The sequence below is a fragment of the Emys orbicularis genome, chromosome 1 (genome assembly GCF_028017835.1).
Source record: "Emys orbicularis isolate rEmyOrb1 chromosome 1, rEmyOrb1.hap1, whole genome shotgun sequence".
Lineage (NCBI taxonomy): Eukaryota > Metazoa > Chordata > Testudines > Emydidae > Emys > Emys orbicularis.
Window position 1 is genome coordinate 76,596,751 of NC_088683.1, and position 13,542 is coordinate 76,610,292.

At 42.4% G+C, this 13,542-nt stretch overlaps 1 protein-coding gene across 1 annotated transcript in view; it reads left to right on the forward strand.

The window, feature by feature from the left end:
* OTOGL (otogelin like) overlaps positions 1–13,542 on the forward strand; it is a 144,567-nt gene that overhangs the window by 9,298 nt on the left and 121,727 nt on the right. Inside the window, exons 9-14 of the mRNA XM_065403324.1 lie at positions 3,834–3,961; positions 5,013–5,119; positions 7,280–7,386; positions 10,293–10,418; positions 12,534–12,642; positions 12,909–12,955. Coding sequence (XP_065259396.1) covers positions 3,834–3,961; positions 5,013–5,119; positions 7,280–7,386; positions 10,293–10,418; positions 12,534–12,642; positions 12,909–12,955 — 624 coding nt within the window. The remainder of the gene's footprint in view (positions 1–3,833; positions 3,962–5,012; positions 5,120–7,279; positions 7,387–10,292; positions 10,419–12,533; positions 12,643–12,908; positions 12,956–13,542) is intronic.

Sequence of the window (13,542 nt, forward strand, 5' to 3'; positions counted from 1 at the left end):
CTGTGGTCCTGATGTCTTGTAAATATGAGGATGTGCTCTAAAAGGTTGTGACTATTATCCGTTTAAATTTATTTTCAGGCGATTTGAGTAGACTATATAGGGTCTGGTCCACTTTCCCCAGTCATAAATTTTAAGGAGTAGGGCTAGTTCTACAAAACATTTAAGTGTATGCTTAAGTCCTTTCCTGTTCAGCAAAACACTTAAGCACATGTTTAATTTAATTGATAAACAAACTTTTAATGACCAAAATACTATTGTTTTTGTGAAAGCAATGTGATGTAAAAAACAAACAAACCCAAATTAATATTTGGAAAGGGCAATAGTTCAGCATGCAGCTCTACAGAGTTATTTTAAATAATATGTTGCTATTTTATTGGTTGGTGAAATACAGAAAATTGAAAAACCTTGTTGAGGAAGTTTATTTTTTTCCCATTGCTACACTTTTATTAACATACTTTGCTGTGGTGGCAGATGGTACATTTTCAGAAGATGAATAATCCAGTGGCATCACTGTAGTCCATCTGAGAGACTACGAGCTTGTGCTGTTGATTTCAGCAAGGGTGCCAGAGCTGGAGAAAGTTAAAACAGCTTTTCTCTTCAACTGAATAGTGTTCTCTCTAGGCAACACTTTATATTGGCCATTGTCTACTGTAGATAATATTTTATGCACACCCAAGTGAAAAGTGTTCTGTGCTGCCTTTGTTTTAGAGCAGACACCAGCTCGCAGCTGGTGAAACAAGAGGAGGAAGGTTGGGAACACAAGAGGAGCAGTTTCTCCCAAACAATCCCTGATATAAGTAAAAGTAATAATGGTATTTAACCACTACAACAAACTACAGGGAGAGTTTTTAGTTTCTCACATTGGCTATTTTTTAAAATTACAAGTTTTATCTCAATATTACCCTGGCTTTTCTCCCTCTTTCCACATCGCTCTTGGGCGATAGCCAGGTGCTATTTATTGTACCAGGAGAGTGAGAAGCAGTTTATGTGTGTGCACATAGCCTTCATTTTCTGCCCAATAGAAACTGGTTGTATCCTCTCCACAGTGCATGTATCAGCCTCCAGTTATTCAGTGACATGGTACTGTTTGTTCTGTTCCAGACATTTGATGTCTGTATACCAAAGCATAGTACATTATCTGGCCAGTTAAAACTAATGGTTTTTTTAAAAAAATCATTGATTCACACAGAGTTAAAAATATAGTTTCAGCGTCTCTTTAGTTTACTGTTTATCATAAAACACTTTCAAGAGGTGGTCTGCTTTCTGTCTCCACTTTCAGCATTACACAGTACTAATGGCACTATAATCTGGCAACTGTAATGGCAGAATTCCTGTCTTTTAGAAGTCAGAGAGATATGGATCACATTAAAAATTAAACATGAACTGAGTTTATAACACTGCACCCTGACACCATGTGTGCAAAAGAGAAGCAATCTGTTGTGATATTTTTCACAAGAATAAGATGTGATGGGTTCATAATACTTATAAATTGCAACTCTCTCTCTACGTCTAAATGTTTCCAACTCTCATCAATCCTTTATGGTATTTCCATACAGGGCCGGCTCCAGGGTTTTGGCCGCCCCAAGCAGCCAAAAAAAAAAAAAAAAAAAAAAAGCCGCGATCGCGATCTGCGGCGGCACTTTGGCGGGAGGTCCTTCACTCCGAGCGGGAGTGAGGGACCGTCCGCTGAATTGCCGCCGAATAGCTGGACCTGCCGCCCCTCTCTGGAGTGGCCGCCCCAAGCACCTGCTTGCCAAGCTGGTGCCTGGAGCTGGCCCTGTTTCCATACACCAGCAGTGTAAGATGAACTGTTCTTTGTAGTCTGCAGACTGATAACTCTCATTGGCCTCAGCTACACTACAGCTCGAACCAAATCTGGGGATCTGTTGTCCATATGACTGTCTTCCAGTTTGGCAATGCAGTTCAGAATTGTAGGATCTCTGAAAGTGGGTTAAAGTCTTGGACACAGTTGCAATGAGGTCCCCGACTCGGTTATGGCTCTAGTGTTGCTGGGGCATTAGACATACCTCACAATCTACCAAAGTAGTAGTAGAAAGTACATTTAAGAATTCAACATTTCTAATGATGGTAAAATAAACTGCTAAATACAGTGGGATAAGTGGAAAAATGGGACAATGCTACAATCCTAAAACTGTTCAAGATACAAAAATGAATCCAGATGGGGATTCCCCCAAACAAAAAAGTGAGCGAAATTAAAAGGCATGCTACAGATTCTGAATACTTAAAAAATAGTAGTTGAATCTTATTCTATTTTTGTTTTTCTTAATGGCCACTTTACACACCATCTCTTTGTTGTTGTTGTTTTCTTTATATGACACCTTACTCATTTTGATAGATCTGCCCAGAGGAGGACAATTCTATTTAACAGCAACTTTTGAGGTTTCAAAATTTGGTTTTGTTGAACAAAAGCAAAACCTTTCGAATGTTGAATATAAAACAGAATTTGTCAGAATGTCTTTATTTGGAATATAACCCTGGGCTGTTTGATTCAGGAAGGTTTTCCAGGTACAGGGCTTGTGGGGGAGGTGGAAGGGGGAGAGGAGGAAAAGAGATTGAGACTCAGATTGGATCTCTTTTGACTAGAGAGCTAGAAACTCATTCTATAGCCTGAGTGAGAGGGCACTGGCCTGGCATGTAGGAGACCTACGTTTATGTCCCTGCTTTGCCTGAATCAGATTCTCCCCCTCCCAGGCTATAGACTGTGAGAGTGTCTCTCTCTCTCTCTCTCTGGTTGGAAGTGACCAGAGAGCCTCCGTGATCCAAGAAACCTTGGTGATGAAAACTTTGTCAAAATCAATGTCTCCACAAAACATTTCTGCTTTGATAAAACAGCATATTTTGACACAATTTCATTTTGTCAAAAATGTTCTGACCAGCTCTAAATTTCGATTTAGAAGATATTGGACTGGATTCCCTGTGTCCTGAGCTGGTTTAATCTGGAGGCAATGTATGCAGACTTTGATAAAGGGAATTGTAGATGCATCTCATTTTAGTATCCCTGGCTTCTGACCTATTGATTGGTATTGGTATCAACTGCTGCTGTGTCCCACAAGATAGAGGAAATGCACCTGTTTCACTCTTTTTGCACATTTAAGAGCATGAAGTAAATGTGGTACATAGTGCTTAGAGCAGGACAATGGGAATCAGAAAACCTGGGGTCTCTTCCCTGACATTGACTTGTTGCTTGGCCTTGAGCATCTGTTTCCTTATCTGTGGAATGCTGTTCTATTATATACTGGTTCTTATGTCTCCCTCTTCACCATAGTCTCTGGTACCTTCCAGCAGTGCGTTAAGTGATGTGACTAGCATCGTTCACATGTGGTTTGTTCTTTCTCTCATCTTCTCTCCAAGGGGGAGTTGTGTGTGTAGTGCAGTGTTTTGTTTTGGTAGGATTTTTCTTTTGAGGGGATGGGTGGGGGACAGGAGAGATTATTATACCCACTTTCCCCAAAATATATATAGAGGTCCTTAAATAAAATGTATTAAAGAAGTACCAAAAACAAACAAATACTCATAGTAAGAAATCTGCCTTTGACTCCTTATGAAGTTACCACAACTATATTTCCTGAAAAACTAGACATTTCCTGTTAATTCATTTTAGAATTTAAATATGGTATAAAAGGTTAACTGAAATTTAAAATAATTTTGTAAAGATCCCAAACTACTAACTGAATATATCTTATAGTAAGTACATTTAAATTGTTTGGAAAATAATTCTAATATTTCATTCGAGGGGTTCCTCGGCTTTTGTGTTGACAGAAAAACCTTTGTTCTTGTGGAAAATGATTCTGTTCGATGTTTTTCTGAAGTAGGTGAATATACAGAAGACATTGCTGTATTTGCAAACAGTTGGTCTATACAAACCCCAGATGATGCAATTTGTGTGACTACTGCCTCAGATTTTTCTAGTCCATGTTCGACTGACACAGAGTCCTCCGAGGTAAGTTGGTCAATGTACATTTTCATATTAGATGCATTATAGTGATTCACCTTCTCTAGCCTGTTTTATGTATTTCCATTAACAATAATTTTATAATAAAGTGCCCAGCTCTTCCCAAATCAAAGCACTTATGGCTCTGCATAGACCTAAAATTCAACACACGTGAAAAAAATCATAAATGATTGATTTAAAATTAGATAAAATATTTTAAAAGGCAAATGCTGTGTCACCTGGTTAATAAATCATATTTTCTAACCAGTTATATAGGTGCATAAGAAATGAAATATAGTCATCTGCATGTTCTTTATTGATAATACATGAGACTCTTTAGAGTCCTAAAGGACTTTCACACAAAGTGCCTGATACTGATCTCACACTGGTGAAGATCAGGATTAACTCCGCTGTTGTCAATGGAACTATACCAGTGTTAGAGAACATGAGGGGGAACAGCATAAATAAGATCAGAATCAGGAAAACTATAGTGAGTATATCAAGCTTGTAGAGAAGAGATTGGTCCAAGGCAAAACACTGGCTCTAAACACTGAAACATTGGGAATGAGAAGATTTAGATCAGGCCTGTCATTAATGTAGGGACTTTTCCTAAGAATCTTTGAAGAACTGTCTATGATGAAATTAAAATAACAAGGGATTGTTGGCCTACTTACAGTTATTTACTGCCACATTGGACTGTGGGTTTAATTCCCAGCCCTGATGCCTTACCCCTTCATTATCTGAGGAGTTTAAAGTACTGCAGAGGAAACTTGCTCAGCTCCTGGGTGGAAGAGGATGCTTTTTGTCACTTTGGCCAGTTTAGCTGTAGCATTGAGGGGCTATAGAAGAAATTCAGTCCAATCAAAACCGGTCTGGGAAGAATAGTGACTGTGATATACTGGGCGAATGAGTGGAAATAGGAGAAAATGGGGGAATCGTCTCGTTTTAAAAGGAATGTAATAGACACCCAACGGGGGAAACAAAAGTAAAAAGAATAATATTTGTATCATGAAGTATATGATAGCTGTTATTTAACTGATTTTTTTTTAAAAATGCACAGGCCATATTCTTCAAATGCCAAATACTCCTACAGTTTCCTTTTCTCAGCTGTCATGAAAGCGTAGACCCTTATTCGTATATTTCTAGCTGCATGAATGACCTTTGCAGGTAAGAAGGATGGTGTTCTTTAAACATTTATTTTCATTCTTTGAAATATTAAACAATAGCCAGACTGGTTTTAGATAGTGGAGTTTTTCAGTACAATTTTATTTTAGTAATTTCCTCTCCACATTTCCCCCAGTCTCACCTCCCAGTGTTTCTCTGTTTGATCCCAATAGTCGCTATAATCTTAATAAACAGTGAGTCAAATTCAAACCTGGCATAAAATGTTGCTACTGTCATAGACAACAATGAGTACTGCATCCTCTAATGCTAGGGATAAATTCCATCCATTATTTCTCCCTTAATTTCAGAGGTGGTTTTTTTTTTAGTCTTGTTTGCTAATACCACCTGCATTTCCAACAGTGCTGGTTTCTGTTAGACCTTGTGAGATCATTTGAATTAGAAGTGATTATCCCCTCATGTGTACTGAAATTGAATAATTGACCAAGCAATATACCTCCGCTTTTTCAATAAAAATGATATCACTAACAAATAATCTTAGTGACATCACTATCCATGTTATTTATTTATATCTTTTACTACTTTATTTACTTTCTGCTTTCCTATTTATTTATTTAAGTGGCTACAGAAGGCAATCAGTGCAATGAATTGAAGAAACTCTTGCTTCCATTATACTTCAATATGTGACAAATGACTGTTTTTTGATTTTCTCTTTTGCTTCACAATGGAGATAGCAAGATACAGATTTACTAGCGTCATAGAGTTTAAAACCAGAAGGGACCACTCCATCATCTAATCAGACATCCTATAGACCACTGGCCACCAAAACACCTGAACATTAAACCCAACAACCAAAATTAGACTGAAGTAGACATAGGAGACTAGATGATTATGTGTTACGCACAGACAATAGGAAGTAGCAAGGTGCACCAGTGCCTGGGGCCCCCTGCAATGGCAGGGAAATGATTAGGTGAGAGAGACCTTGGGTCTAAAAATGTTTTCACTGAAGCCAGTGGAAAAACTCCCATTGACTTCAGTGGTAGCAGAAGCCAGGCAGGATCTGAATCTTATTTGTAATGCCTATTTACATTACAGTGACTTATTGCACCTTCTCTTTTGCAATGGAGAAAAATGGAAAGCAGACTTTCAGGATGGCATTGAGTTAATAAGGCAATATGCAGGAGGCTTTTTTTTTTTTTTTTTATCATTCACACCTGTGATGTGAATGGTGTGAATATTCAAAACTTTGAGTGAAGTTTCTGTATCCCAGGATCTCATTAATTTAGGCTTATGTTGCTTATAAAAGAGAACTCTCATCTTGTGGCTTAGTGTCAGGTTGAGAAGTTCCTTCTGGCGCCATAGTTTATATGCCAAGTCACTCTTTCTATTAAGACTCATTTAATTGGATTAGATGAGGCAAGCTGGAGAGAGACCGATCACTGTGGAGTTTTGAAATGGTGACTTTGTAACAGGTATGTTGAAAGCACCAAAACACACACAATGCGATATAGTCTTAAAACAACTAATTTTGGAAACTTGATCTTGTGCTGAAAGACAAATAAACCCTGAGACTATATATTATAACCTTTCCTATCTCAGAGATGTCTTGTTATGACTAGTCTATTTTGGTACAAAGTCCTTCACAGTGAACATTCGTTAACTTCTCACTTTAAAAAAAGTGACTCCTGTCCATGGAATACCTGACCACAACCCAAATATTAATGAATGTATCCTTTGAGCAACCTGATGAGGGAGGGAATATTATCCCCATTTTGCAGACAGGGAAGGGAGGTATAAAGAGTGACTTTGACCAAGGCCACACAAGAAGTCTGTGACAAAGTCAGCAGTAAGACCCAGATTTCCAGACTTGCAGGCCTTTGCCTTTAGCACAAGACCACCCTTCCTCTCACAAATTGTTTCTATTAATGAGCATTGCTAATCTTTTGTAATAAATGTTACTCATTCTTTGTTGTAACATTAAAATAAAGCAAAAATCGTTTGTCGGGTCAAATGGTAAAAAATGCAAAAGCATAATCAGTATCCCTAGTTTCTTTTTTAAGTGATGCTATTTAAAGTCTCAAAAACTGTAACCCCTTTTAACTGTGCAAGGCCAACTCTGTGGAGAGTTCTGTAATGTCACATAGCAGATATTTATGAGTATTAAATTTAGGATTTAGTGATGACAGGATTATTTTACCACTTCAGAGTGGATGATGATGAAACTTACTGCCGAGCAGTGACAGAGTATGCTAGAGCATGCTCACATGCAGGCTACCCCGTACGGGACTGGAGGGAGGATTTTCCTGCCTGCTGTAAGTATCAACTTTTTAATATTTAAAATGTTTTATTAATTTTTCCAAATACACCAAAATAGCAGATTCAACATAATACATAAAGTAAGCAAAAAGGATTAGGATTAAAGGAGGGGAGGGAAAGAGATTGATCTATCTTCAGGGTCAACCTTAATCAGGGACCTCTAACAAGTTCAAATTACTTGGAATTTTTCGGAATGTCAGTCGTTCATTAGCTGTGAGGTCAGCGTTATCATTGAGCCAGGCATCGATGTTTGGTAGAGATAGACTGTTCCATTTTTGCAGGATTAATTATTTTAGTGACCAAAGCTGCATATTGGAGCCATGCCACTAGGTAACCTCCACGTACAGTAACTCCTCACTTAATGTCTTCCTGCTTAAAGTTGTTTCGAAGTTATGTCGCTGCTCCATTAGGGAACATACTCGTTTAAAGTTGTGCAATGATCCCTTATAAGGTCATTTGGCTGACTTTACAAGGGAGCATTGCACAAGTTCCTCTTCTCCGCCTCCTCCCCCTCCTTTCTTCCCTCCCTCCCAGCGCTTCCCCCGCCGCCAAACAGCTGTTTGACAGCACTTAGGACTTTCTGGGAGGGAGGGAGGGAGGGAGCGAGCGAGCAGGGCCACCCGGAACGCAGGGATTTTAGGGGCTGCAGGGCCCTGGCCTAAGGGGGCCCCTGGCCTGCAGCTCTAACACCCCTTTCAGAATGCGGCCCTGCGAGCATGGGCCAGAGGACTCAGGAAGAGCAGGGGCAGCCATGCAGCCAGTGGCAAGAGAGAAGTAGCACTTTCCCCTTCAAAGCCAGCCGGAGAGAAGCAGCGCTTTTGAAGGGGAAAGCGCCAGTTCTCTCCGGCCACTGGCTGTGCGGTTGCCCCTGCTCCTCCTGAGTCCTCCAGCCCATGCTCGCATTCCGAAAGGGGCTTTAGAGCTGCAGCCCAGGGCCCCGGGGCCCCCTTAGCCCAGGGCCCCAGGGCCCCCTTAGCCCAGGGCCCCAGGGCCCCCTTAGCCCAGGACCCTGCAGCCCCTAAAGCCCCTGCGTTCCGTGTGGCCCTGCCTGCCGGGGGGCGGGGGGAGGGGGGACTCCCAGAATCGTGGCTCCCAGAATTGCGGCCATGGGGGCAGTGCTGTGCTGCACAGAGCCTCCTGCACACCCCCTGCACCAAACAGGAGCTGCCCCAGGTAAGTGCTCTGCACCTTGTGCCTGCCCCAGCCCTGAGCCTCCTCCCACCTCCCCCACCCTGAGCGCCCTCCCGCACCCTAACTCCCTTCCAGACCCTGCACCCCCAGCCCTGAGCCCCAGGGGTAAGCCAGGGGCACCTCCCCACTACAGTACAGTACATAATGCCTTTTGTCTGCCCCCCAAAAATTTCCTTGGAACCTAAACCCCAGCATTTACATTAAATCTAATGGGAAAATTGGATTCGTTTAACTGGCTCTGTCCCCGTCCCCCAGCCTGGAACAGTACCTGGCCTGACGGTGCCTGGGGGGAAAGGGGGCTGGGATGGGATGGGCCGGGCTGGCTTAATGGAGGAACCCTAGCTGCTGCTGTCTGCTGTGGTGACCTGCGGCCACTCTGGCACCGGCTGCTGCAGCGATGTGGCGGCTCTGGTGCCTCCCTGCTGGGGCTGCTGCTGCTACCGAGGGGATGCCACATGCCGGCTCCTGTTCCCCCTCACCACCATTCCCATATCCCCTTCTATTCCCCATGGCACCCCACTTCCCCTCACCACTGCCCCCAGCCCCATCCCTTTCTCTTCCCCTGCCCTACTCCCCCCTTCCCCACTGTCTCTTCTCCCCATCCCCCTCCCCTCAGCCCTGCCCTGCCCCCGGTAGGCACTCACTCTTGTACAGGAAACAGATGGGCACTAGGACCCAGAAGGGCAACATCCAGCTGCCGAGGTAGCAACCTGGAGCAGCTGCTCCGTTCTGCTCCCCATCCTGGCCCAGCCAGCTGCCTGGCTTGCTCTGCTTGGCCTACCTTTGGGGGAGGCACAGTTTGGGATGGGCAGAGCCCCCACCCCCCATAGGCCGAGCAGAGCAAGCCCTGCAGGGCAGCTCGGTACTTGTTGAAATCGGGAGGGGGGGAGTGGCACATGACCTCATGTGCCCCCCCACACCTTACCTCTGTTGGGGGGGGGGGCAATGCCCCTCCTGCACCCCTTCAAACTACCGCCATGGTCTGTGTGGGGACCACTATATTTGGAAATGTGACTTTTGGTGAATAAGCTGTAGTTTCAGGTCTATAGTTGCTTTTTTAATGTTAGGTACAATTGTATTCCATTGAGTTGGAGATAGTAATAATTGGATACAAAACTAAAGCATATTTAAGATTTTTTTAAATGTTATATTCTAACATATGCAGTGTTGCTGTGGCCATGATGGTCCCAGGATATTAGAGAGACAAGGTGGGTGAGGTAATATCTTTTACTAGACCAACTTCTGTTGGTCAGAGAGACAAGCTTTCGAGCTACACAGACTTCTGCTTCAGGTCTGGGAAACGTACTCAGAGTATAACAGCTAAATACAAGGTGGAACAGATTGTTTAGCATAAGTAGTTAACACATATTTTAGGGGACCATTTAAGGTGAAGTGGCCCCATTAACATCTCTCCAGTCATAGGGGAAAATAGAATAGAGACACTGGATTTATGGTTTATTACAGCATTCTATAAGCCCCCACTTAATTCCCCTCCCCCCATCATTCCCCTCCCCTTTATGACTGGAGAGGTGTTAATGGGCTTTTAAAAGTAAATTTATGTAACAACAATTAACTATACCAGAAACATTGCACAACTATTTATTTGGTAAGATGTGTTGTGTTTCAAAAAAACAAATTACTGATGAAGGTTTTCTAACTTATAAAGGAAGCATAATGCACTAATGTCCAGTGTAATTTGTACACGTTTTAGCTGAAAAGTGTGAAGACAGTTTTGTCCATCGGGATTGCATTAGTTGTTGCCCCCCAACCTGCACATTTGAAAAGGATTGTCTTGGCAGCAACCTCCATTGCTTAGATGGCTGTTACTGTCCAGATGGTAAGTATCTAATATTGTCACAGGACATATTAACATTAAATTAATGCCTGACAACACAACTATAGTGTCATAGACTGTATGCTTAAAATTAAAAATCAGAAAAAATGTATATTTTACATACGTAAGCTTCTATTTTAGTTTTTCATATATATCCATACTTTCTTTCCTCCTGCTAATGTTTTATGCATTGGTTGTATTATTATATTCTTCTAAAAGATCATTCAAAATACAGTGCAACTGTGAATCAGACCATATCAGTTAAAACTTGGGTGAGCTATACAAATAAAAAAGTTGCATGAGTTTTAACTAGCGTATCTGAATTTTTCCTAATTGTTTTGAGTTTTTTAAATAGTGCAGATATTTTATGCTGTGTTCGGGAAGATTACCTTCCTTAAAGCTAGACTCAACAAAAGACAAGATGTTGGACTGCAGGGAACAGCCCTGCAATGGACTGTGTGACCCCACCAGTCTTTTCCATTTCAAATTTGTATGGTTCTATGGGATCATTGCGGGTATTGTACATGGCATGCACATTCAGGGTGAAATTCAAGCTGCTTCAAAAGACCTGCTCAAAGACCTCCACCACAAATCCCCCCAGTAAGCCCCTTTAAACTAGTAAGTGGTGCACCTTGATTGGACACCTTGCTTTGGGGTGAATTTCATTCAGTGCTTAATTTGTAATGAAAGAGGGGCTCAAGCAATTAGGTGCCTGGTCTCAAACAATTTTTTTACATTCCTTACTGATGCAGCAAGCCCTGAGGTGCCAGAGCTTTGAACTGCCACGCCTAGAAGTGCCAGGACACAAATTAAACACTGATTTCACCCTTTTGCTGAATTGAATTTTTATGCTGCAGAGTGAACAGTGGAGCACAAGGATGGCCCACTGGTCTGGGATGTGGGAGATTCAGGTAAATTCCCTCCTGTACCATGGACATCCTGTGTGACCTTGGGCGAGTCACTTAGGGCAGGTCTATACTACAGGGTTAAGTTGACCTAAGTTACGCAACTCCAGCTACATGAATAATGTAGTTGGAGTTGACATAGCTTAGGTTGACTTATTGCAGTGTCTATACCACGCTGGGTCGATGGGAGAAACTCTCCCGTCAACTTACCTTATGCTTCTCGTTCTGGTGGAGTACTGGAGTCGCTGGGATAGTGATCGGTGGTCGATTTAGCGGGTCTTCACTAGGTGACCCACTAGGTGACCCAGCATCGATCCACAGTAAGTGTAGACATGCCAATGCTTCCAGGAACAGCATGGTCCCGCCACCTTCTTGACACTGTCCCCACTGGTGTGCTGTGCATGTGAGGTCACACCATGTAGAGCAGTGGTTCTCAACCTTTTTCTTTCTGAGCCCCTCCCCCCACCCCTACATGCTATAAAAACTCCACGGCCTACCTGTGCCACAACAACTGTTTTTCTGCATATCCAGTAGATTAAAAGACTAGGGGTAGCAAGGGGTAGCAAGCAGGGAAATTGCCCAGGGCGGCCCTGTGAAGTTAAGTGGCTTGGGCTTGGGCTTCAGACCCAGGCAGCAGGGCTTGGGCTTCAGCTTTCTGCCCTGGGCCCAGTGAGTCTAATGCTGGCCCTGCTCTCTGGTTTATTTTGACGGACCCCTTGAAATCTGCTCGCGGCCCCCTAGCAGGCCCCGAACTTCTGGTTGAGAACCACTGATGTAGAGGACACCATTTTAAAGGGTGAGCCACCCTGCCCCCACTGGTGCAACCGTGCATGAATGGTCATGGTGGAGTGGGGTGGGGTGAGGGTGAGGGTGGGGATGGCGTGGCACACTCTTCAAAATGGCACCCTGCATCCATGATTTCAGATAAAATCATGCCTGGTTTTGTCTCAGTACTGGACAGGGAACAAACCATTTAGAATCTGGACTGTCTGGCTTAAAACTGGATGAATGGCCTGCTTTGCCTCAGTTCCCCATCTGTACAATGGGGGTCATGGAGAGGAGACGGACACTGCTGGGATAAAACCACCCACTGAAATATCATGAAAATGGTGTCCCTATGACCAAGTGAACATACGGAGTGAACAGCAGAGCCCTAATATTCCTATCTTGTTTTCAGTCTTTTTTTTTTTTTTTTTTTTTTAAACAAAAATAGGTCTCGTTATGGACAATGGAACTTGTATCTCTGTGTCAAGTTGTCCTTGTATTTATCATGGGAAAGCCTTCTCTGCCGGCTCAAAAATTGAACAAGAATGCAGTCAGTGGTATGTAACCTCTAATCCACTCTTCCCTTTTTCATGTATCCGTTTGCCTATATTTAATTCACTGTAGGATGTTTACCAAGTTACATTACATTTTTCAAGGCTATTCTATATCTGTATCTACAATCCGTGTTCTGTATCTAACTAGAATACAGAGAAAATGTATCCTAAATTAAGTATAAATTTGTGACGTGTCTGAAGACTTACAAAATCAATTTTTTCTAAAAACCTGAACAAAAAGCATGTTCTGTGTTTTGTGCTTTATTTAGTACTTGTACTGGTGGCATTTGGAACTGCACTGAACACGACTGTCCAGGTAACTGCATTTTATTTATTCCTATCACCAGTATAGGGATCACCAGCGATCTGGGGCTCATAGTGGATCACAAGCTAAATATGAGTCAACAGTGTAACACTCTTGCAAAAAAAAGCAAACAGCATTCTGGGTTGTATTAGCAGGAGTGTTGTAATCAAGACATGAGAAGTAATTCTTCCACTTTACTCCGCACTGACTAGGCCTCAACTGGAGTACTGTGTCCAGTTTTGGATGCCACATTTCAGGAAAGATGTGCACAAATTGGAGAAAGTGCAGAGAAGAGCAACAAAAATGATTAAAGGTCGAGAAAACATGACCTATGAGGGAAGATTAAAAATTGGGTTTCTTTAGTCTGGAGAACTTAACAGTTTTCAAGTACATAAAAGGTTATTACAAGGAGGAGTGAGAAAAATTGTTCTCCTTAACCTCTGAGGATAGAACAAGAAGCAATGGGCTTAAATTGCAGCAAGGGCAGTTTAGGTTGGAAATTGGAAAAACTTCCCAACTGTCAGGGTGGTTAAGCACTGGAATAAATTGCCTAGGGAGGTTGTGGAATCTCAACCATTGGAGATTTTTAAGAGCAGGTT